The sequence below is a fragment of the Heterocephalus glaber genome, unplaced genomic scaffold (assembly GCF_053883595.1).
Source record: "Heterocephalus glaber isolate CG9 unplaced genomic scaffold, H.glaber_assembly_v1.0 deba00001444, whole genome shotgun sequence".
NCBI classification, from domain to species: Eukaryota; Metazoa; Chordata; class Mammalia; order Rodentia; family Bathyergidae; genus Heterocephalus; species Heterocephalus glaber.
This window is the reverse complement of record NW_028258297.1, coordinates 5,802,593-5,827,808: the sequence shown is the minus strand read 5'-3', so window position 1 is coordinate 5,827,808 and position 25,216 is coordinate 5,802,593. Positions and strand designations below refer to the sequence as shown.

The 25,216-nt window shown below is 56.2% G+C and overlaps 1 protein-coding gene across 6 annotated transcripts in view; it reads right to left on the bottom strand.

The window, feature by feature from the left end:
- Scube1 (signal peptide, CUB domain and EGF like domain containing 1) overlaps window positions 1–25,216 on the bottom strand; it is a 111,897-nt gene that overhangs the window by 41,316 nt on the left and 45,365 nt on the right. For 3 of the 6 annotated variants that reach the window (XM_021258829.2, XM_021258827.2, XM_004845433.3), the window contains 3 exons: window positions 8,762–8,887; window positions 5,216–5,332; window positions 2,771–2,860 (listed from right to left, as the gene is read on the bottom strand). In XM_021258829.2, the coding sequence (XP_021114488.1) occupies window positions 2,771–2,860; window positions 5,216–5,332; window positions 8,762–8,887 (333 nt within the window). The remainder of the gene's footprint in view (window positions 1–2,770; window positions 2,861–5,215; window positions 5,333–8,761; window positions 8,888–25,216) is intronic. The other 3 variants (XM_021258826.2, XM_004845434.3, XM_021258828.2) reach the window with 3 other exon arrangements.

Genomic DNA, 25,216 nt, shown 5'->3' with positions numbered 1-25,216 from the left:
CGTACATATTGCCTGAGCTGGGCCTGGCCTGTACGTGGTGACTGGGGTGCTTCCTGTGACCAGGGATGGTGGGTGCCATCGAGGACCCTTGGTGGGCATGGCCAACTGGTTGAGGCCCAGTGCCCCATGGTTCCCAGGTTTCCCTTCCTGACCCTCTCTAGATGGCAAGGACAGTGTCTACCACTGGATCCAGCAGGGCCGAAGCCACCTTCCCTGGGAGCGCTGTGCACCCTCTCTGTGGTTTCTACCAGAGCACCGGAAGCAGCCAGGGCCTTCCCACTGGGAGGCTGCAGGCTTTAGTCAAGGCCGGGGCTTGGGTCACTTCCGGCCTCTAAACTCTGATCCCCCGGAGTCACAATGCCACAGTTTGGGTGAAAGGCGAGCTGGTAGAAGGCTCAGACACAGCTGAGCGCCCCAGCTTTAGCACAAGGATTTGCATCCTTTGCCCTTGCCCTGTCTTGGCCCTTGGCTGTATTCAGGGCTGGGGCAGCTGCTTAAATGACTTGCAGGTGTCTCAGGGCTGTGACCTCTGCTGACTGGGCACAAAGCATTTTGGGAAGAGGCCCGAGCTTGGCTCAGCGCCACCACCTCCAGGGGCCCTGATGCCTCAGTGTCCCTGGGCGGGGGCATGTGGCCCTGGACACTATGGGGAGATGAGGTTTCATGCTGGGGCCACAGGACAAGTCTCTCCTGATGTGTGGTCCCCACAAAGAGTGCAGGCATGAATCTTGCCCTCTGCCCAAGTCCCCTCCTCTGCTTACTGCCGGTCCAGGCTAAAAACTGCCCCATCGACTTGGGGGACAAATGGTCCTCAGGGAGGGAGAAGCCTGTGCAGCCACCTCACAGCACAGGACCCAGTGCAGTCCCCACCCACCTTTATGCCAGGTCCTCATCTTGGTCCTCTGGTGGGAGCTGGCCAGGGCAGGGGTTGTGGGTGTGGCCTGTGGGGTCAGGCGGCCCGGGGTCTGTCCTGAGTGTGTCAGCATCCCCTTCTGCCTGTTCCATCTCTCTCCCAGGGCCCAAACGGAGCTCCAGCTCCCCGCCAGCGCCTGGGTCTCCCAGAGTATTCTGCTGCTGCTCCATGTCTCTCTCACCCCATTCTGATCCCCTTTGTGGTTCAGCAGCTCTCCATGCGGGCCTGACTGAACCTGACGCCCGCTCTGCTCTGATTGGCACAAGGCAGAACAGGGGTGGCCCCTCCCTATTCTCCAGACCTCGCCTCAACAGTACAGCTGGAGCAGACCCTCTCACTGGGGTCTCCCAGGAAGGGCCTGAAATCTACTTTACCACATGGGCCCTTCTGCAGACAGGGACTAAGAAGGAGGAGCTCTTGAACTGTGGGCTCACCTGGGGCCCCAAGACCAACCTTCCTGGGATGTCCTGGCCCCAAGAACTGCAGGGAGGCTCAAGGACGGAGGGAGGGGACAGGAGGTGGAGACACAGGGGAAGCCAGGTGTCCTCCATTCCTGGGCGCCCTCCTGCTGTCAGCATAGACCCCAGTCTGCCCCCCTCCTGCAGGGGTGGGGCCACACCTGCTTGCTGGGGCCTGGGATGAGCCTCAAAGTCCACCCCCCTGCCACTTCCGACAATGCTGTCCAGAGTGTGGGCAGCAGGCTTTGCCTGCCTGGCCATGTGCCCAGGGACAGGCACTCAGAACCCTGGCCTGGTGTTCTCATCTGAGAAGCGGGTGGCATCTGTCCTCCCAGCACGTGTGCAAGGGCTCACCAAGCCCCACCAGCCAGGCATCGAGCCCTCTCACCGGCACAGGGCCACATCCCTCCCTGTGGCCCTCTGTCCCTCCTCCCTTCCTCTCTGATGCCCGGGCCCTTGGAGGTCTACAAGGAGACTAGGAAGCTAGGTGACCTCTCTGGGCCCTTCAGGGCCTTGCAACCTGACACTTAAAATGACCCATATGGCTGGGCTCTTGGGGCTGAGCTCAGCTCTGCAGAGCAGTGTGTGGTCTTGGGCAGCCAGGGCACCAAGGGGCACCCATCCCTTCCTCTGAGAAATGGGGGTGCCACCATCCAAGCCCACAGCTGCCAGGCTGGCACGAGCCATCAGGGTGCCCCCAAGGAGGCTGTGACGATGCCTGCAGGCTGCCGCTATGCTCACAGCTGGTGATCCCACAGCCGAGGAACCACTGAGAAAGGCACGGAGGAGGTGGCAGCCTGCTTTCCTGTCTACACTCTGCACCCTGTCTAAGAGCAGCTGTTTCTTCCTCTTCCTTCTCCTCACCTGGCCCAGGGTCAGCCCTGTCTGCAGGCCTCCCTGGGCACCCTGGTTATGGCTCCCTGCTGGGGGAGGAGACAGAAGGACGTCCCCCAGAACCCCTTCCCACCAAGGCCCCTTGGCTTCTGAGTCTCTGTGGCTCTGCTGGCCCTGGGGCCTAACTGCCCACGTGGGTGTTTACTGCAAGCAGAGGAGGCCTATGGCATGCATCTCCTTACACGCCCAGGGTGCTAGACAGGGGCTCGGATTCTGTGCTACGAACACACAGAGTTTGATGGAGGTTAAAACTTTAAAAAGGAAAAAGTGAGTTCCCATTGGTGGCCGAGCCCCCCCCACGTGTGTGATGGTACACACGCAGGCACACACCATCCACGTATACACCCACACACGCGCTCATGCTAGCCACACACTAGCACACACTGGCCGCATGCTCACGAGCCAGCACGCACGCGCGCACACACACACACACACACACACACTCACACACACATGCACACACAAAAGGGCAAGTACGACAAAGGAAGTGGAAGAAAAGTGTTACCCATGAGGAGCCGCCGTTTCACCCGCTTGTCCACATCAGCTACTGACGTGGCATTGAACTGAGAGCGCTCAATTGCAGCCTCATCCTTCTCTAAAACACAAGTAAGGGACAAACATGGAGCCGGTGGTTAATGAGAGCCCACTTCCTGCGGCCCAAGACAGCCAGCCTCTTGGCATGGCGCACACAGAGCGGACGCGCATGCAGGCCAGCAAGGCGTCCTCGCCCAGGGCTACTCCCAGGAACCTCTGGGGCAAAGCGGAGAGGCATCGAAGGCGGGGTGGGGCGTGCAGAAGACGGGTGACCACACATGACCTGGGACACGGAAGGACACAGTGCCCCTGTGCAAACAGACAGAGGAGGAGGAGCAGGAGGACTGGCCTGCAGAGCAGTCACAGACCCCATGGCTCAGGCTGGAGAGGCAGGCACAGGACAAGGCACAGGACAAGGGGACAGGGCCGTGAGGTCCGGTGATGGATGTGCCTGGGACAGCAGAGGCCCTGTCCCAAGGATGGACATGAAAGTGTGCTGTTCGTGCAAAATTAAGAATGAAACACACAGAGGAAGACACACGTGCACATGACAATGGATCCCACTGAACCGACAGAAGAACCGGGGTCGACTTGGGCAGCGCTGGTTGCCTGCTTGTCTAGAGCACCAGAGCTAAACATTCAAGTGCTCACGAGGGATTGCGAGGAGGGCATGGGCCTTTTAGGAGGTTGCAGAGAAGAATGGACCTGGCGAGCTGGCCACGAAGTGAGTGTGCAAGGTGCTTCCTGCAGAGGAGCTGTGAGGTTAGCTGGTAGAGAATCTGCTCCGTCGGCAACTCGGACAGTTATTGCTCCCAAGGGGGACAGTGGTGGCAGTGAGCAGAGTCAGATGAAAGGGTTCTCATCCTGGCTGGGAGTGGAAGCCACATTGGCAGGGCTGGGAGGAGAATGGTTTCTAAGGAGAGGAGAAGGAAAGCGTGGGCTTGGGAAGTTACTGTAGGAGGCAGATTCAAGCAGGGACCGTCACATGCAGCAGACGTTGAAAAAAAAAAAAAAAAATGAGGGAGGATGAGTCAGGAGGACACAGACATAAGGGGTTAGACACAGGCTGAGAGGTTTGGACTGCAAAGCCTGGGGTGCTTGAGCAGACGAGACAGGAGGGAGGCTGGGTGGCTGGGGGTGCGGGCGGGACAGTGGAGGGACAGAGGCAGAGGACAGGGGGTTCTAGATGGGATCAGGCTGCAATAGAGACACTGGTCTGAGACCCCGTTTGGCTTTTAATTTTTTTTTGATTGGTTGGTTGGTTTGGTTTTGGCTTTTGGCTCTGAAAATAGTTAATGAGTGTCACTTATCAGACAAGACAGGCAATCAGGGACCATCACCAGAAAAGCAGGAGAAATGAGATAAAATAAAATAAAAAATGGCTGTCTGAGAGAGGAGACCACACAGAGAAAGGGAAAACCACCACAGGCAGCAGCACCCTGTGAGACAGCCCTGGACCCCGGAGGGGACAGCAGGGCACACTGCTTCCCAAGCCATGAGGGCACAGTCCCAGGGGATGGAACGCGACAGCAACTCTGGGCCTCGTGTGCCAACACCTGCTCATCAACCCCTTTCTGTTACATGGAAGTCCCTCAGGAGGTACCTCCTGATTGAGGAGAAGAAATGGGGCCTTAAAAAAAAAAGTAATGGCTCCTAACTCATGGAGTGGGGGGGGGTTCCTAAAGTGCCAGCACTGAAGAGAAAGAAGAGGGAAGACTGGGCACCAGCTCTGAAATTCCTCTTTTTCCTCAGTTAAAAAATTTGCTGTTATTTTTGAATGGGAGAAAAGGAAAAAAAAAAAAAAACAACTACTGGTGATTACAGCATGAAATAATCACAACTATTTAAGCTTCCCCTTGGAAATACGGGCCCAGAGGAGGGAGGTGGCTGAAACTCAATGCAGGACTCCACGTAGCAGGTAAGGTGATGGGGCGGGGTTCATTGAGAAGGGACTTCAGGTGGCCAGGAAGTCCTTCAGCTTGGCACGAAGCAGCTCAAAGCACCCACACTGCACCCACGAAGTGCCGCCCGCCACTCACAGCATGTGCTGAGGAGCCCCAGATGTGCCAGGCTGCTAGGGCACCCACCAGAACTCACGGGTGATGCAGATCACATGAATCTGGCCAAGTGTTTTCCATGCCAGGAAACACCTGAACTTCAGAGCAGACTATTGCTTCTGAGGTTCATACCTTCCTCATCCTCCAGGCCACCTACCTGCATGGAGGGTGGGGACCACAGACTCCCCCGCGGGAACTTGGCCCCAGGATCCAGGAGAAGTCTCCACAGGTGCCACCCAAGGGGACACCTGCCAACGCCATCTCCACTGTGGGGCCTTCCTTGGTTCCCTTCAGCCCCATTCCGGGAAAATAGGATGGGCAGGGAGCGGCCAACGCAGGGCCACACGGCCCCTACTCACCGATGCACGTCCGGCCGTCCGAGTGGAGGGCGTATTTCTGGTGGCAGCCACACATGGGGCCTGTGTCCGTGTCCTCGCAGCTGTGCTGGCAGCCTCCATTTCCATAGTTACAGGTTACTATTTAGCCCAAGTGCATATACGTGTGTATAGACAGAATGACAACAAGAGTGGTTAGTGTGCTGGTGGTAGCTGTTTCCTTTGCGGGTGGGTAAGGACGGGAAGGCCCAGTGGCCAGTGATGGGCACAGGAGGCCTGTGGGCTCTGAGTCTTTCCAGGCCTCAGACCATATGCCCTGCCTTACAGGGGAATGGGCTGGGGCCCGATGGGCTCGGGGTCGTTGCTCAGACAGCAGTAGATAGGGGAAGGGACACGCTGGACAGCTTTAACTTTCCCAGGTCACAAGATACTTTAACGCTGCTGGCTCGATGGGACAAGTGTCTGTTAATACAGCTGGCAATTTGGGGAGCGGGAGGGGTCCAGCCATGGCTCCAGGTGACACTCATTTGCGCAGTTCTGGCAGAGCTCCGTGTGCAGGGATATCCCCACGGACACCCACTGTCCCTGGGTCCCAGCAGCCAGCCACCTCAGCCCATACAGAGCCCAGCAGTACCCACACACAAGAACTTAGGCAAGCTCCTATTGCCTGAGGGGCAGTGGTGACAGTGACCTGAATAGGCCATGTTACACAATTGGTGCCCTCTGTGGCCTGGAGGACCTGGTTCCTTTCTGCCCACAACCTTAAGACATTTTCCAACCTCAGTAGCCTTGGGGTGCACCAACATAAAGAAGCCGGCTGAAAGTGGGAAAAGTGTAAATTCAAGTTTATTAGAAAGAAACCCTTTTATCACTTTTGAGGTGGACAAAAATGGCTGGGGGAGAACCAGGGGATCTGAGGTCTCTGGGACAGTCTCAGCTACAAGGAGCTGTCCTCTGTGCAAATGGCACACAGAGGTTTCGAGGGCAGTGCGTCTTCTTGGAGACTTTGCCTATTGTCTACCGTTCTGTCTACCCTCTTACTTTACTTGGCCAGCCCCAGTGATGGTTAAATATGCAAAACCTGATCTCAGGCCAACTATGGTCAGAGGGGCCCCAAACTCCAAACCTAAGAGTTTGAAATAATCCCATCTTCTTAAAGGATGAACAGGGCCAGCTGCAGAGGGAAGTCACTGGTGGCAGCTCTCAGGGGACATCCAAATGCTTCAGAACTGACGTCTGCAGTCACTCCAGCCAGGTCTCCCTTTCATGAGGAAAGTGACACAGCACCTTCTTCCTGCGCACCTTCCTGCATGGCGGTGGCCCCTCGGCCTTGGGTACTGTGGTCTGTACAGCAGCTGAGAATGGTTGACAGGGCCAGACATCTACCTAGGGCCCCAGAGGCTCTAATGTAGTCCAGTTAATGTGACTTTGGATGCAATTTCCAAGGTGATATTTCAAGGACCTGCAGGATCTTCAGGAAACCCGACTGGACCCTTCTCTGCAGAAGTATCTCTCTGCCTGGGCTTGGTGGAGCCTGGTTTCTCTCTGAAACAGCTCATTCCTGAGTAGCAAGAGCCACAAGGAAGCCAAGGGTCAGGAGCTGCAGATCCTAGGGGAGGCTGGAGCCCAGGCATGCTGGACAGCACTACTTTCCGGGCCCAAGCAGAGCCCTATTTTAGAGTGGGCATGGCTGGAGCATTGAGAAGGCATCGGGAACAGAACTGTTCTTCCAAGCTCTGCACCCAGGGGTGTCTGTGGCCCAGAATGATGCTGCCAGGGTCCCCTAGAGCTCTGAGGGCTGGGCTGTTTCTGAATGCAGGAGTGCCTGCCCCTGACTTGGGAAGGCAGAGGGAAGGAGCAGGGCCTCTGTCTCCGGAGTGGGGCTGGTTCTGGAGGGCTCAGGGAGTTGGGAGTAGAGCTCTGCAGTCTTCTTGGCCCAGACAGGCTGGCTAAGCCAGGTCTCAGCCCCAGCCCAACCTGGAGCACTGTGACCTCAAGGGTTAGAGCAAAGGTCTCAGAGCCATTTTTAACCCTGCCTCATGAACTCCACTAACTTAGCTGGGCAGTCTGTACTGGTGAGGCCTCAGCGTCACCACTTATTGGGCTGTCCACACCTGGGCAGCACACACCTCTGCAACACCCAGCCCCCCAGCAGGGGGTGCACTGCCAGTCCTTAAAGTGGGAACATCTCCCAGCCACAGTTTAGCCCTTTTCTAAGCTGGCGGTGGTTGGGGTGGTGTGAGTGAGTGCCTTAGCTGCTCTGACCAAGTTGTGCCCTCCTGAAATGTTCTCTGAGCAAGTTGTCTCCGACATAGCACTTGTCCCGATGTATTTCAGAATCAGGCACTTGCTGGTGCCAGCTAGGTCATCTGGCAGCCATCTCCTCAGTGCCCACTTAGGGCCTGGCCCCGAGCAAGGGCTCAGCCTGACTTGTGCTGGAGGATCACACTTCCCACCGCACATGTTCTTGTCTTGGGCCTTTCTCCTGTTGTCACTGAACAAGGAGGGCTGGGATAGCTGGAGTTTTCATTTTCTGTCCTGAAAGCAGCCATGTGGCAGGTGTGTCTTGGCAGTTACAGGAATCCACCTGGTCTAGAGGTGAGGAGTCTGGGGCTATCTATTGGTTCTGCCTTGGTGATAGCATCCACACTTGTACTGGCTGTCCCACGGGAAAAAGCCAGCAGTGAAGAGCAAGGCTGTGCACTCTGGGACCCAGAGGGACCCAGAGATGGAATATGGGGGGCTGGGGCCCCACTTCCCAGAGAGGACAGCATCTGGTGTTTGTGGGTCCCTGGGCCTTGCTGACTGCAGGAGGCTGGCCTGAGTGGGGAAACGTGTTGTAAGCTGCCCCCAGGAGGACTGGTGACAATGGAGTCACCACGACTAAGGATGATGGACAGTATGGGCCAGGTGTCTTCTGCACAGAACGAGGGATGGAAAAATGGCCACTTCTTTCACACTTGTCATCAGCCCCCATCCTCCACCTCGACAATGCCGGTGGGGAACATGTTCTCCAGGGAGAATCCCAGCCAAATTCCTCTTGGCCACTGTGGTGAAGTGGAGTGAACTTGATGAAGCCCTTCTCCCTGGCTGAGAGGTGACATGCTTCTGACAGCCCACCTCGGCTCTTGGAACACACAGCCAGGGCAAATGTGATGGCAGAGTGGTACCCTGCTTCCAACGAGCCGGGGCTCTTTCCCCTGCCTCCACTGACGGGGATCACTGGCAGTGAGGTCAGTGTGGGCCAAATGGACCCCTAGAACCACCCTCCTGTGCCTCTTCCTTCCCTCCCTTACACAGGGCTCCGTAGGCCACCAAGACACCCGGACTTTCAGGCCTCTGTGCCCCAGCCCCCCATTCCCACTGCAGACAGGCGCTCAGGGCCCAGCCTTGATTCAGGAGAGGAGGACCCCAGGCCCAGGATTCACACCGTCCCCTAACCCCTCCCCGGCCCCTGCAGCAGACCCTGCCCTTCTCTGCACCCTGACGTCCAGCACCCTGGTCGGACCCTCCACAAAACAATGGCAGGAGACGCGTGGGGGTGTGGCCCATTTGCCTCCATCTACCTACGTGTGCAGTCCTTCTGGTTTTGGGCAAGGTCAAAGCCGGGCCTGCAGTCGCAGGCCACCCCACCTTTGGGTGTCTCTCGGCAGATGTGGGCACAGCCATGGTCTTTGTTCATGCAGTTCATACCCTCTGGGAAGAAAGACAGACAAGACAGGGGTTGGGGGCCGGGGAGAGAGGGAGAGGTAATTTCAGGCTGAAAAGAGGTAACCAACGAAGCGTCACAATCAAACAGGCTCCACTGCACACAGCATGTGCACACGGACACCCACACGCATAGGTGCGCCGGCCATCCGCTGGAGATCCCTCGGGAAGGCGCCCGAAGCTAGAGCTCTGTGAGCTACACTGTAACCACACCTGGGGTCCCAGGGCAGATTTCGGGGTGAGGGCTGTGGAAACACTCTCAGGCCACAGCAGCTGCCCACCCCCGCCACCGCCCGCAGACTCAGTCTCCCCCAATCTGCCTGGAGTGGCTTGAACTTCTTTCTGTTGACCCCAGTTGATGTTTATCTTCCTGGTGATTTGTGAGGAGTTTCTAGAATTTATGAGGTCAGGGGTCAAGTGAGAGGTTGTGGGTCACAAGTCCATCAAGAGGCCACAGGCACATGAAAGGGAAGGGCCGCTGTCTGGCAGCTCACCGGCTCTGTGACCTGACTTGCATCTCTGCCCTCCAGGATGGTGCAGAGGGGAGGGAATCCTGTAGGTGGGTGAACTCACAGGGTGGCCTTTTTGCCCCAAGAAACACACTGGCCTCTTGCCCCAGGGGACAACTAGTTAAATCTTGATCCTGGGCACTGTAAACACAACCATGTGGCAATGCAGGATGCATTTAAAAACACAAGGTCCCTGGCAGCTATTACACAGATATAGATGTCTAGGGATGGAGGTGTAGCTCAGCGGTAGCATGCAAGAGGCTACAGGTTCCATCCCTGGCACCTCCTAAGTCTAAAGTTAAAATAAACTCTCCACAATGGAAATGAATGATGCACGACCCTGCATTATTCCTGGAACCCTAACTCTGAGTTTCACCTAATTTTATTGCTCATATTATTCCTTCACTTTGATTTTCTCATGCAGTCAAATCAAACTGCTGCGTGATGCAAGGTCTAACCAATGTATAACCAACTAAGCCGAGGCTAAATAAGCAAACGGTAATGCTGCTGTTCCTCACAGGAGGCTACGAGTCCATACAGAGTCCAAGCCTCTCCTCTCAGCTCTGCAGACACCGGTGTGTCGATCACATAAACAGGTGTGTGCTGATCAATGTTTACCACCTGCAGGTGGGCAGAGGGCTCGTCTTCAGCCCCTGACAATTTCGAGGTTCGAACCCTCCCTCTTTGGCTATTTCAAGCTACTGGGGATCCCTGTACCCATACAACCCAGCACTAGTGCATGGCTTCCTTATCGAGGTCACTAAAGTCAGGCCCCCCTGTGGCTGTGTGCCTGGACAATTGCTGCCTCCTGGAGCAGGTGTGTGACTCCAATGAGGTATTCAGTAACGGACAAGATGACTTCTGTTGATTTGTGCTGCCCCCTGCAGATCTGGGAAAGGGAGTTCCTTGCTAGGGCCCTGGCCAGGCTGAGCAGCCCGGTTTCTGAGGTGCCTTTTAGGGGAGGGACTTTCTTGGGCCCCTGAGACACATTCAGCCTCTCTTTGGGTCTTCAGGAAAACTCTTGTGCTGGTCAGAACTTGGCCGGTGGGTGCCAGCCACTGAACTGTCTCCCTGACTGCCCTTAGCAGCTACTCTCAATGGTGGACTCAGCTTGGGGTCACTCTTCCTTCCTTGCTCAGGTGGCTTCAGCAGCTCCCTGTGCTCTGGCTTTTTAGCTTGGTCCCACCCACTCTACTTCCTAGGCCTCTAATGCTGTGGGACCCCCCCCCCCACCACGTACCCCTTCCTGGACTTCTTTCCCCTGGCATCCTTTTCTGTCTTCCGTAAATGACATCCTGGGCCCATCTCAAACACTACAAATTCTGAAAAGCTTCTCAACTCCTGAGTTATCCTCATGTCCTCCCCATGCCTCTGCCACACGTTAATTTCCCAGAGCCATCCCTCGGCTGGCCCAGAAGATCGGTACTATAAGAGATCAGAGTGTCTTCCTAAGCCAGGAAGAGCCCAAGGCTCCACTTAGCTCAGGCTTACACGTGATGAAGAAAGGGAGCTTGAATTTCCATTTTCAGCCAAAGAATCACAATTTACGAGAAGCCCTGTTCATCATCACTGGCCATAAATTTGTCCTGAGGGAGTCGAACCTTGGACTATGGAGCATTAGGCTTTAGAAATCCTTTCTCTGTCTCCACGGACGTGCCATCTAGTCATGTTTTAGAGCATCTAGACTTTCATAATGTGCCAGGATGCTGAGTTGTAGTTTGCTGGCAAAGGAGAATCTGGGGGAGGAATCTGGCATTACTGTAGTAATGCAGGGTCCCTGGAACACAAAGAGGTGGAGCCCCAGCCTCCATCTGCTGTCAGCCAGTGGTCTCAAAGGCCTCACCTGAGTCCTCAGTCAGCTTTGGGGGGCCGGGCCCTCTCCTCCCACCAGAGACCCCAGGCGGTGCCTTCTTACCCAGGCTCCCGAGCACGCACCTCACACCCCTCAGCCCCTGCTCTTCTCTGCCCAGAGAAGGAGCCCCCTCTCTCTGACTCAGCACTGAGGACCGTCAGTGGGAGTGGCTTTATCCTCTTCTACATTCCTGACAGTAACAGAGGAGCCTGATGAACTGGGGTGTCTGTGTTTGTGAGTCACACCTACCGATATCTACCATACTGAAAAGCAATCTAAAGAAAACAACTAGAAACTTATCACATGTGAACAGAAAGAATATATTTTTACCCAAAATGATCTTTTCAGAACCAGGGATGGTTGGGTCTGAGAGGAGTATCCTTGCAGCTCTGCCAAGATGCAAGCTACACAGCTGGCCTGACTGCTTGTGGGGTCTCCTGAAACAAGTGCCATTGAATGCCACCACCTGTAGTGACCTCTCGTAAGACGTTACAGTTACCTGGGTGTGACTGGGGTTTCCCCTGCTGATCATGGGCACCTGGCCAGGGGCAGGGGGAGACTGGTAGGGATCTGGGACCCAGATCCTGATTGGCAGCCAACAATTTCTGTGGTGAACAGAATTAGGAACCCAGCACAGAGCTGGCCAAGGCCATGGTGCCTTTTACTGTCAGCTGTTCAGAGACCAGAAAGCCTTTTACCATTGGCAAGGTCTCTACCCCTCACCCGCTCACCAAGCAGTGCATGGAAAGCTAAGAGGAGCAGCCAGTGCCAGACACTCAGATGCCTGGCCATGGCCACCACATGGCAACAGCGTATAAGGAGCTGGGGCTTGAGGCCACCCACACCACCTGGAGCCTCTGCCCAGCCTGCTGCCTTCCCTAGGCCTTGGTTTTCCCAGCTGTGGAATGGGGCCGTAGGAATTTTTACCTCCCAAGGTTTCGGGGAGACTCAGTGGAGGCGAATGTATAAAGTGTGGCCCAGAGCTCTATAAAGTGTGGCTGTTGTCACAGCCCTAATGGGAACAACCATTCATGTCACTCTTTCCTGGTGGGTGTGGGGACCCTGCAGGGACAGTCAGCTCTGTTCTGCATCCCAGGTTTCTAGCACAGATCTGGCAATGGATGAGGGCTTAGTGAACAGTGGGTGAAAGAAAAAAGAAAGAAAAGGGGAGAAAAAGAGGGAAAGGTGGAAAGGAGAGAGGAAGGAAGAGACTGATAGAGCTGTCCTAACTAAGAGCAGATGGATCCCACTGTTACTTTAGACGGCGAGGTGAGAATTTTGAAAATACTATTATGGCATCCTTGGCTCTGTGTTCTGTGAATGCAGCATTTTAGAAGCCTGATGCAGGGAATTCACGACTCACACTGAAGGCTCTGAGAAGTCCTGCAGTCCCTGTGGAACAGTCTCCTTTCCTGTCACTTAACACAGGGCTTCCTCTGAGCCGCAGGCAGTGATGACCTCCCCTCCTGGCCTCTCCCCAGGGCAGGGAGCTAATAGCAGGAGAGTAGTCTGACTCCTCTGTGCATATGGGGCCCACCTGCAGCAACCTTCTGCAAGCCCGGCACTGAAGGGCCCCGTTGGGGCCAAGCTACAAGAGCCACACCACACCTAGGCCTGGATACCAGGGAGTGGGCGGGGAGTCCAGACAGAGATGCAGAGTCCTTCCCAGCAGCCCTGGTCCGCAGAGCCAGTGCCCGCCAGGTCGACACTAATCAGATCCAACCCGCACAAATCCAATTATGCTCTGCAAACCAAGACTGTGTGTCTCCTTGGTGCCCAGGGCAGGCGGAGGCACAAGGAGGAGATGGGGGTTTGGTGCCAGGTCTACTCCGGCCTCCGACACGGGTTGTGTGACCCTGGATGCCTGAGTTCATTCTGTGTAAAACAGGAGTTCCAGGCCCTCTGGGTGAGGAAGTTAGGGCTGAGGGGCAGACACGGTGGCTGAGGGACTGCATCCCAGCCAGGGGGAGCCATGGAAGGATGCAGTAAGGAGAGATGTGAATGAGTCAGGAGGATCTCTGGGCATGTGGGGGAAAGCTCTGGAGGCACAGCGCTGTAGGCCAGAACCAGGAGAGGCTGTTGTACCACCCTGGCTGGGACCAAGGAGCAGATAGCAGGGCCACACCTTGGGGAAGGGAGGGAGGCCAGACTGGGACACACATCAGAGCCTCTTCTGAGGTTTCTGGGAGATTCCATGCAGAGACGGGTCCTGACAACACTGTCTCTTCATTCAACCCTCTCAAGCCTGGCCAGTGGGTGCAGCCTACAGAGGTCCCCCATGCAGGAAGCGTTAGTGTGGAGGACAGTGCTGGGCCACACAGAGTCCGGCCAGCTGGGAGCCCTTCCTCTCCCCACGGTCTTCCCTGTCTTGCCTTCCAGACCCTCTGAGAGCCTTGCAGCTCTTCCCCACCAGGGCCTGTTTTCTGAAGACCTACTCTTGTTAGCCACTGCCCCGAGGCGCACACAGAGGACCGAGGGCGGACTGCTTGCTGCCCCACACCCTGGGCCTTGCAGGCTGGTGCGGCCACAGTGGGGCGGGGCGGCCCGGCCTGGGGTAACAAAGCTGAGATGTGTGCCTCCCAAGGGTCGTTGCCATAGCGACTTCATCAATAACATCACTTTCTGCATCCACGTCCCTCAAACACATGGGAAGGCTGGGAAGGCAGAGTGGGAAGAAAGAACAATCGCCTCGCCTTGACTGGGGAGGACAGGATTTTCTTCTCCTTCACCTCATCAATAGAAAATTATGGGGCCAAGGAAGAGGCTGGAGCCTTGCGGGGCAGGAGGAGGTCACTGCCTTCCCAGCCCAGACCCTGCAGGCAGGGAAAAGCAAACAGCAGCTCCCATGAGCTTGGAAGGGGGCGGAAGAAAGTATCCGGAAGGGCCTCAGAGTGGTTGACGGTGCAGACCCAGGGACTGGGTTGGAGGCGGGGAGGACCATCAGGCTCAGGCACCGAAGTCTCTCCCTAACTCCCCAGGATGAGCCTGAGGTCACAGACATGGATGCTGGGACACATGCAGGCTGACCTTGGGGAAATGACACACAACAGATGGGGCAGTGCTGGGCTGCAGGACAGGCCCACTGGCGACTCGCACAGGCTGGCAACAAGCAGCCCCCCACCCCCCAAACCAATATCCACCGAGTGCTTTAATGAATAACCTGGAGACCTCAGGATGCTTCTTAGAGTGGATCCTGTCCCCTACTCTCTGGGTGAGCAGAGGGCCACAAAGACAGGCCCTGTGACTTGCCAAGGGACCCGGGAGGAGAGGAGGGCTGTAAACCATGCCTGACCCAGAACCTGCCCTCAAGGTGGCTTTCAGGAGGCCACAGGGCATCTCTGAACAAAGGGAAGCCAGCGAAGCCCTGGCCTCTCCCCTGCTAGCCCTTGGCTTTCCCATTTCCTTCTGGAGTACTAGAGGGGCCCAGCTGCCTCTCACCCAGGGCCATGACCACATTTCCCAGCTGTCTCTTTAAGGCCATCTCCATGGCAGCTTCTACAGGGTGCCTCAGTTCGGACCCTGCATTATCCTTACCAGAAGCCAGGTCTCCAGGCTCCCCAGAACCCCTGAGAGCTGCAGGAGGACCAGAGCCTGCCCTTTCACTTCACACCCCAGGTCCCTGCCCTCCTCCAGCTGCAGAGGAAACTTTCCAGAGCATGAAGCTGATTGAGTCTTCCCACCACACAGACACAGTGACTGCTGCCCAGTGCCCGACGCTTAGGATGAAAGCTCCCAGTAGGGCACTCGAGGTTGCTCCAATCCCCGGCCTCTCCTGCTTGTCTTCTTCTCCCACCCAAGTCCTAGGACTACTGGATGCAGGGAGCCCACACCCACCTGCTGGCTGGGCTGGCTTGGCCTCAGCCCCTACTAGTATGCTAACAGCATTGGTGCCGCAGAGCACACTCAGAGCCTCGTGTTGCGTGGCCTGGGCTCTGGCAGACACGTAGGGCTCTGCCTGCCACCCTGGGCCCAGGGCCGGTCCGGGCCTGGATGGCACCAGCAGCCAGCTGCCCTACACTGGACTGCTCAGCTGACCACGAGCTGGGGCAGCCCCACTCAAGATGGGAGGGACTGTGGGCCGTGGGTGTCACCTGCCCAGCTGGGCTCCATGGCTAAGGATCAGGGGCCACCTGACACACTGTACAACTGTGAGGACGCCCAGAGAGTCAGAGGCATTTGCCCTGGATGCCTTGTGGGTTGGAGCACGGCCCAGCTCCACAGAGGCCTGGTGGTCAGCCCTGGTGATGGCTCTTCTCCTCCCTCCTTCCCACTGTCTGCTTTGCTCTGGCTGATACATAATACTGGATGCAGGGGAGAGAGCTCCCTTGGGGGTTCTTGAGGCTCTGGGCCCCTGCTGGAAGGGGCCTCAGAGAGTCCCCGGATGGAGCTGCTCCTCTTCTACAGAGCAACAAGAAGGTGGGTCCCAAGCTTAGTGTTCTCCCTGTCACACTAGGAGGTGGCTCACCAGGTGTTACAGTTTGGATCAAAAATGTCCCCCGCCAAACTCGTGCACAGAGGTGGGTCTGTTGGAAGTGGACTGGACCATGGCGAGACTATGGCTGACTTGCAGTAGGGAGGTGGGGCCTGGTCAGAGGAGATGGATCACTGGGTGTGGCCCACAAGGGTGTGTCTCCCTCTCCAGTTCTGCCTTCTCTCTGCTTCCTGTCCACCACGGAATGAGCAGCATTTCCTCCTCCAGGCCCCCCTGCCATCCTGCTCTCTCTTGGAGGCAGCCAATCATGCACTGAAAATGTGAGCTAAGATATGCCTCTCCGCCTTTAAGTTGTGGGGGTCGAGTACAGTGCCCCAGCGCTGAGAAAAGTGACTAAGACACCGGGCACTGTGGCCCTCACGTGGGGACTGTCTGCGGGCTTTGAGGCCTGCACAGGAATTCTCTCACGCCCTGCATACCTTCAGCACCTCCCCACCTACCTGGTCCTAGTATGAGTATGCCCTGGAGCGGCCTCCATGCCATGGAGTGGACCTGTCTCTGATGGGGGGGTGGGGGGGCACCCCGTACACATGTGGAGAGATGTCTGCAGGTTCCTTGGGTCCCTGTGGGCAGTGGTGGCACTGAAGGGTCAGCGTGACTTCAAAACCCTGGTTCACACCCCCACTCCAGCCTCGGTAAGGTTCTGGGTCTTAGGGCTGCTCAGCTTCCTGTCCCTCAAGGGGCAGACAGATCTCTGTCATAAGGGTGTAAAAGGGTGGGAAAGGGGTGCAGGCTCCACTCAGCACCCCACAGTTTAACCTAAGCTGGCCTGCTCCTCAGGCCTCGAACCTCCAGGGCCACCCCCAACCTCCTCAGCTCCTGAAGTTTCCCACACTGGTCACTAGGTGTCACTACAATCAAGTTGGAGCCTCTGAGGACCAGGCTTGGGGACTGCAAAGCACTTTGAAAAACTGGTGCCACACGTGGTTCAGACATTATCTCCCTCGTGAGACAGGTCGAGTTCTCTTTCTACTTCCACTGGCGGGTTTTCTCTGTGCCCAGCCTTGGGTTAGGGGCAGGAAACACAAGTTCCCTCAACATGGCCTTGCCTGCTCAGGAGCTGGCAGACTGTCCTTCCTCAGAAGAAGGAACCGCTGGCCGGGGAGTCCAAGCCAGCTGCACAGAGAAGGGGAGAGTGAGCTAGGTTTTGAAGGGTGACAATGAGCTTCCCAGGAGAGGGAGGTGGGGATGGCAGTCGAGGCACAGGCGACAGCACACAGTGGGCTCACTGAGAGTGACAGCACTGGAGCTGAGGTGTGCTGGAGGGAGGGGACCGGCAGAGGGAAGGACACCAGTGAGTGAACATGGTATCTGAAGAACGGCCTGGGAGGTGATCCCTTCTCACGACAGGAGTGAGGCCTCAGTGCTGCTGCCCCTCCCGGACATGGGCCATGCTGCACTGGGAAACTGGTGATCTGGAGCCCACTTGGAGCTGGACAAGAGGCCACTCCTGGTCAAGGGGGACACTAGGAAGCCCGGGAGGACTGAGGCTGTGCTGAGGCTAAGGAGGAGCGGGGTCGGGGCTGGGAAGGCACGGAAGAGAACAGAATGGGACATCAATAGAGAGTCTTATGAGGTGATCAAGTGGCCTCCAGGCGGGGGACACGGCCCTGGAGAAGGCTGTGGCCAGAGGGAGGCAGGGCAGACATCTGCCAGGAGATGTCTGGGCTTTGTGGCCAGCAGTCACAGCCCAGCTTCCCTCAGGAGGCTCACACCGTGACCTCGTGGGCTCCATGCTGCCCAGTGGGCAGCTACCCTGGGGTCTCTGCACCAGCACTCATGGTGTGCGTGGGTTCTCCCACTCGGCCTTGGCTCACCAACCCTGGCTGAACCAGGCCTGGGCTCCAGTACTCAGTGGGCTCCAGCCTCAGGCCTGGAGGCCTGGGGTGAGTCCCAGCTCCGCCACCAACATCTAGGTGAACACAGATAGGCCTCTGCTACCACCTCCTAGAACAGGCTTGTAGGCCAGCTTGCGACCTGGGGTGAGGGGCCCTTTGGGTTTGAGGGACCTTTGCTTTGGAGCATCTCCTCAGCGTCTCCTGACCACCAGGCTGGGCCCCAAGAGGCAGAGCCTGGTGTCCAGGAGTAGATGAGCTGAGGTGAGGTGTGGGAGACAGAGAACGGGCCAATGAGGCAGGGACCACGGGCTCTGCTGGAAACAAGGAGGCCTGCATGGAGAAGGTTATGCTGAACCAAAGGGTCTCAAGCCAGCCATGGCCAGGGTGGACAGGGCCTCCAGAGAAAAGGGACAGTGTAGGCGGGGGCGGGAATGCAGAGTGACAGGGGCTGGTTGGGGCTGGCTCATGAGGAGTGAGATGAGGACAGGCTGCAGGTCTGACTAGAGCCCTGCAGGGAGTGGTGGGGCCGCCAGGTGGCCAGTGACGAGGCCAGAGGGCTGGACGGAGTGGGGGCTTCACAAGACTTGATTCGGTGGGGAGGCCTGGGTGTCAGCTGCTGCACGGACTGGGCTGAGGTGCTGGGAGCTGTCGGGGTGGAGGGAGAGCAGTAGGGGGCTCCTTTCATTCCAGGTCTTCGAGACCTTGCATTCTCCACTCCTGCCCCTCTATCTGTTCACTCAGTGTCTCTGATTTTTGGGGGACCCAGACCTGGGTTCAAATCCTTTCTCTGTTACTTCCTCTCCAAGGTCAAATGTCTCTGCATCTCCACCTCCATATTCTTCCCCATAAGATGGGGTTATAGTAGCGACAGCACACAGATTACACTTGGGACCCAATGACTCTTGGCCGAGTCTAGGCACAGTGCTGGGACCACAGATACACTCAGCTGTGTGGCACATGGTGATGTGACACAGGGATGACCACGCATAGCTCTGCCAACCCTGGGGTGGGCACTACTCTGGGGACACTGCATGTGTATGTGTCTCATCCTGACCCTCACAGTTGCTTCTGTGATGAGAGACACTAGTGCCCACCACATTTTACAGAGAAGAAATCAAGGTTGGAGGACTTGTGGTTGAGAAGGAGCCAGGCCTGGCCAGGTGCCTCTGTGCTGGTGTCTTCTGAGCTGCAGCTCACTTTCCACCCCACACTGTCAACTCTGGCTGCTCAAAGGTCCTGCAGCATGGGGGAAGCTGCCACTGCTAACATGGGGACGTCAGCCCCTGGGTGCCCCTGGCGCCGGCTCAAGGCCAGGCCAGGAGGAGTGTGTGAAGCTGGCTTACCAGGCAAAGGAGTTGTTTATGAGGTGGGAGGCTCGTAAAAAATAATGGGCTGGATTTATTGTCTCCACCTTGAGGGCCATTCCGGACCGCACAGGGCAGGGACAGGCCTCTTCCAGTAGCACCATAAATCTCCCTGCTGAGCACAGGGCCGTTTGTTCTCCCTCACACCTGGTCTGCAGCAGGCAGGGGCCGAAGGGAGCCTGCAAGCCCACATGGCTGGCCCTGGCTCCTGAAGCCGAGGATGGAAGGCCTGGGCCTGCAGGAGCCACACCAGGCCTGGCCTAACTCCTACGACTTGGGAGCCAGTGCACCAAGAGGATGCTAAGCCGTTCTGTGGCTGAGGTGGCCCCTGAGGGACTGGGGAGCCCTGCTGGCTCGTTCCCTGGAATCTGGAAGTGGAGAACAGGAGAAAGAGCTGGTGCTGGCATCAGAAATGCAGCCCCGGTCCCTAAGCACTCCCTCATGGGGCAGCACGGGCAGCTGTGTGGCCTCGTGTAAGGGGCTGTCAGTGCCATCTGAGCACTTCTTAGGGTGGCTGTGAGTGTTGAGGGGATCCTGAGTGGAAACCACAGGGAAGCTGCAGGGACAGGGAGCTGGGCCTGGCCAGGGGCCCCATGGCTGAGCTAGGGCCGGGGAAGGGTGGTGGCTTATCAGCCTGTAGGCCAAGGTCAAGGGAAGCAGGAGAGGCAGAGGGAGGACAAGTCCAGAGGAGCTCAAGGACCGGCCTGGAGGGGGTGGGCAGAAGCCCAGGACATGGGTTTCAGACACGAGCTGACCCCTAAGCTGCATCTCTCCCCTGACCTAAGCCCACAGAACAGGTACCTGAGAACTCGTATGTGACCTTGGCCCAGGAGCCACAGGACACTGCTGCAGGCTCGGGGCAGTGGCTGGGCCAGGGAGGCAGTGCATGCTGGGCTTCCTGTGCAGCTCGGAGCTGGGCTGACCGTAGCAGGTCCCTGTGTAGGCTCCACGCCCTGAGCAGCCTGAGCTGGCTGGAAGCAAACAATGCTTCTGGACCCACCATGCAGTAGGCGTAAGCCCTGGCTAGAATGTCTATGTCCCCAAGGCACCAGTGCTAGGAGGGGGAGACTTTAGGGGTGATCAGACTGTGAAGTCCTGCCCTCTTGAGTGGGACTGGTGTCCTTAAAAAGGGCTGGAGGGGATGAACAAGGCCCTTTTGCCCTTGAACCTTCTATCACGTGGAGACACAGCAAGGTATGCCATCTATGAAGCAGACTGCTCCTCGTCACCCACCCAGTCTGCTGGCACCAAGCTCTTGGGCCTCTCAGGCTCCAGAGCTATAAAAAGTAGATTTCTTTGCCCAGTCTCAGATACACCGTTACAACAGCAGGGAAAGACTGAAGGTGTGATCTTTTCTGCTGAGGAGCACTTGATCACTGGATTCCTGTGTTCTTCATGGGGCATCTGCTAGAGCCCTCTGCATACCGTCCGGTGGGACCTGCTTGTGGTCTGCCCCTCTGTAGGCTGGGCCCTGGGACAATATGCCCTGGCACAAAGGCGGGGCCCTCAGTGCTGTGTGAGGAGGTGGCACAGAGGAACTTAGGCACAAGGTCACTGAAGGGCCTAAAGGGTGGCAGTCAGGGTCCTGCTGCCCCCCAAGCCTCAAGAACACATGCAAGGCTTCAAAACCCCACATGTGGCCCAGGCTCCTGTGGCCCAGTTCTGAGCTTTGCTTCACTCACATCAGTCATGGACCATCGATCGATTTGGGTCCCGGTTTTTAGCCTCTTAAAAAGTAGAGCCTTGCCTGGCATATGTGAGGCCCTGGCTTCTGTCCCCAGTGCCATGAGAAAAAAGGCAGAGACGAGCTGACTGCTCAGGTCCACCTGGCCTCCAGGACTATAATGTGCTATAATGAGAACAAGGCTCTGCTTGTCCAAAGACGCTTTGTGGAAATATTCTGCACCTACGTGACACAGGTAGCAGACTGGTCTGAAGCGCAAGCTCAACACGCCTCTGCCAAGGGCTGCCACCCTGTCACTTATCCCTCAGCCGCCCCCTATCACCACCTCCCCAGACATCCTGCTGTCACCGCTGCTTCAGACAAGCTGTCACTACCCTTCAGCCATCCTGTCACCTCTTCCTCAACCATCCTCCTGTCACTTCCCCACAGACAACTTCCTGTCAATCACCTCCCCTCAGAGATCCTCCTGTCACTTCCCCTCAGACATTCTCTGTCACTTTTCCCTTAGATATCTTCCTGCTACCTTCCCTGCAGCTGCCTTCAAGTTACCTCCTCCTCAGACATCCTCCTGTCGCCTCCCCTCAGACATCTTCCTTTCTCTTCATTCTCCTGCCACCTCCTCCTCAGACATCCTCCTGTCACTTCCCCACAGACATCCTCTCATCCTCCTGTCGCCTTCCCTTCAGACAACTTCCTGTCAGTCACCTCCCCTCAGAGATCCTCCTGTCACCACTCCTTCAGACACCCTGTCACTTCCCTTCAGCCATCCCCTGGTCACCTCTTCTGCAGCCATGTGCCTGTCACCTTCCCCCAGACACCTTCTTATTGTCAACCCCTCAGCTACCCTGCCACGTTCCCTTCATTCTCCTGCCACCTCCTCCTCAGCCACCCTCCTGGTACCTGCCCTCAGACATCCTCCTGTCACCTTCCTTCCAGCCATCCTGTCAGTCACCTCCCTTGAAGATACCCTCCTGTCACAATCCCCTAAGACATCCTATCACCTTTCCCTCAACCACCCTCTGACTCACTTTCCCTCAGACGTTCTGCGGCCTTCTCCTCAGACATGGCCCTGACCCTTTTCCCTCAGACAGGCTGTCACCATACCATCAGATATCCTGTCACCTCTCTCTCAGTCATTCCCCTGTCACCTCTTCCTAAGATCCTGTTAACTTTCCCTCAGCTACCTTCTGCTCAACTTTCCCTCAGATGTCCTTTCATCTTCCCATGCCCTGCCATCTTCCTCTCAATGACTCCTGTCCCCTTTCTCTGAGCCACCCTCCTCTGTACTCATGCTGCCCCTGTATGAGCGCTACACCCTCATGGCTGTCACCATGGCTGCCTCACTCCTTTCTTCACCTTACTGTCCACCCTAGCTTGAGTGCTTTCTGTGGTTTGGCTATGATGTGGCCCCCAAAAGGCTTTCTGTGTGCAAGGCCTGGTTGCTGATAGGCTTTTGGGAAGTGACTGGATCACGAGGGCTCTAATGTCATTAACCAGTGGAGTAGTCCTGGAGATCAGAATTTGTTGGCATTACTGGGAGGTGACAGAAACAGAAGTGGGGCCGGGGATTTAGCTCAGTGGTTCTGGTGCCTGCCTCGAAAGCGCAAGGTCCTGAGTTCAATCCCCGGTACCAAAAAACCCTCAAAATAACAATAACAACAACAACAACAACAACAAAAACCAGAAGTGGGCTAGTTGAAGGGAGAGTATCATAGGAGTGTGACCTTGGGGACTCTAGCTGGTTCCCAGCCCCTCCCTCTCTGGCTCTTCTGTGCTCTCTCTGCTTTCTGGCTGCCATCAGGTAAACTGCTTTCCTTTACCGAGCCTTTCCACCATGACGTTCCTGCCTGGGAGCCAGCCGACCATGGAGTGAGACCTCTGAAACTGAGAGCCAAAATAAAACTTTCCTCCTTTATGTTTTTCTCAGGTATTTGTCACAGTGACAAAAAGCTAATACAGTGGCGATCTTAAAATGAGGATAATACTCCCAGTCCTCAAAACTGATAGGGCACTCACTGTCCACTTTCACATCAAGCCCACATTCCGGTGAAACATGGTTTCAGGTCCTTCTCAATCCTCCCAGCTGTGGGGGTAGCTTTAGGCTTCAGGGCCCTAGAGCCACGTCCAACAGGCAATGAAGCTTTCAAGGATGCGACTCTTCCGGCCAACCAGATACTGCATTCTTAGGTGTCCAAGATTCTGAGCCATGGGGAGAGGCCAGGCTGGCCTGAACGAAGGCCCCTGTGTGATCAACAGGGCAGGAAGGGAGAAGGGTGCTGGGATGGGGACTCTGGGCTAGGTTGGAAACAAAACAAAATCAGCCAGCACCCCCTGCCTCGGCCACCCTACTGGCTGGGCCCTTAGTCCTGCTCCTCAGCCCAGTCTCTACCTCTGTGGGCTTCTCTCCCATCCCCGCAGTAGGGAGGGGCTCAAGGGGCCAACATTGGCAATCTCCGTGCCCACCTCAGGGGCTGAGGGACCGAATGAGGCAGGGTCTCAGTTTTCGTGGGGCAACCCGACTCATACCCGCTGCCCCAGCATAAAGACTAGAAGTGCTTCCTGTCACTCTTGAAGGTGTGCTGGCTGGACATTAAATGATGTAGTCCTCCCTGGTAAGACAGGTAAAGTGTTCAAGACAGTGCCCAGAAAGAGCACACAGTCATTTATTCTTTTTTTTTTTTGGTACCGGGGATTCAACTCGGGACCTTGTGCTTGTAAGGCAGACAGTGGCACTACTGAGCTAAATCCTCGGCCCAGTCATTTATTCTTAAAAGGCATACCCTTGATGTGGCAGTATTTATGGGGCTCCATATGTAATAAAAGGGCACAGAACCAGATGCACACAGCACTGGTGCCAACCTCCCGGCTGTGATACCACACTCAAGAAATGTAATATTCAGTTTTGCCGCCTGCTGCGCAAGCGCAAGGACCCGAGTTCGATCCCCGGTACCAAAAAAAAAAAAAAAAAAAAAGGAAATGTAATACTACAGTGATTAGTGAACCTTTTAGAGCTCTCAATGATAACAAACAGTCAGCTGTGGTACAAGTGTCATAGATTTGCTACTGGCAATTAGGCCATCAGGGAAAACAGGGTTAAGGGTGTATGGGACTTCTCTATCATTTCTGTGGCTTCTTGTGGTCTGTAATTATTTCAAAATAAAAAGGTTTTATTTCCTATCATTTTGTCTCCAGCTATATTTGGAGTATTTCCTCTTACTAACTCACAGATGAAATGAACAGTTTCTCAAAATACTTCATACATGGCTTTCCCCCCCCTCTTCTATACTAACAACTGAATCTAGGGACTTCGCATTCCCAGCCCTTCTTTAAAATTATTATTTTTTAAATTTTGAGACAGCGTCTTGCTAAGATGCCTAGACTGGGCTGGCAGTTGGGATCCTCCTGCCTCGGCCTCCCAGAATACTGGGATTACAGGTATATGTCACCATGCCTGGGTCATATGTGGGCTTAATAAGCACAACAACTAAGTCTAATTTAACTAGAAACAGTCTTCAGACAACTAAATCATCCAGAGCAGAAGTACATACTCAGAAATCAGTGGAAATGGCCAACAGCTATCCCCAAGCCCATAGCCCCTCGGATTGTGACCTGGATGTCGATGGAAACCAGGGCTGCCACCTTCCAGAGCAAGATCCACCCTAAGACAGCTGTACTTGACAGCTGGCAGCGGCAGCATCAGAAGAGAAACATTCACTTCAGGCCCAGAGGCCTGCGGACAAACATTAACAAAGGTTTTCTGTCCCTAAGAGGGGTGGAGTCTCTGCAACTGAGTTCATAACCCAAATCCAAATTGTGGCCAAAAAGGAGGCAAGGCCAGGCCAACGGAGGCTGTTCTGAAGAGAGAGGGGAAGCGTGGCAGACATTTTGGAAAATGGCTTCTGAGCTCTGGGTGCCTGAACAGGCACACTGAGGACTGAAACTGTGGGGAGCGCCAGTCAGGAAGCGATCTGCTGTGTCATGGCCCCGTGCCACTACGGAGAGAGGTCTCGGGGCCTTGCGCACTGTCTTCCCTCTGCACCTGTAGGTGGCCAGGGGCCCAGGCCCCACGGCCAGACTGCAGAGTGCTGCCCCCCGATGCCACCTACAACCCTGCACAAGTCCCCCACCTCTCAGTCCCTTGGTTTCTGTGCTGGAAGACAGGTGTGGTGAGGATGCAGTGAAGCAGTGCGTGGGGAGCACTCAGCAGCAGTACACATGGCGCTGTCCATCACTGTCATGGTCACCTCATCCACGGGACACACACGAGAATTTCCGCTCCTGGCCCCCACCTCGGAATCTGGCCGGAGCCAGCGTCACCCTCGATGCCATCCTGAGCTCTGTGGACACAAAGTTCCCCCAAGGAGTGCACTGCCTGTGTTCCAGCTACTGGGAGGATCACTTCAGCCTGAGTTGCACCCTTCCTTAGTATTCAGAGCTTCCTCGAGGCTGGGTCACAGCAGGCAGCTGTGAGGCTGCAGAGCACAGTCCTGCAGGACAGGGTCCTGTTGGAGGGCTGGGGCGTCTCTAACCACAGCCCATTAGCCACCTGGTGGCCAGGACAGGGCCGGTGCCAGCAGC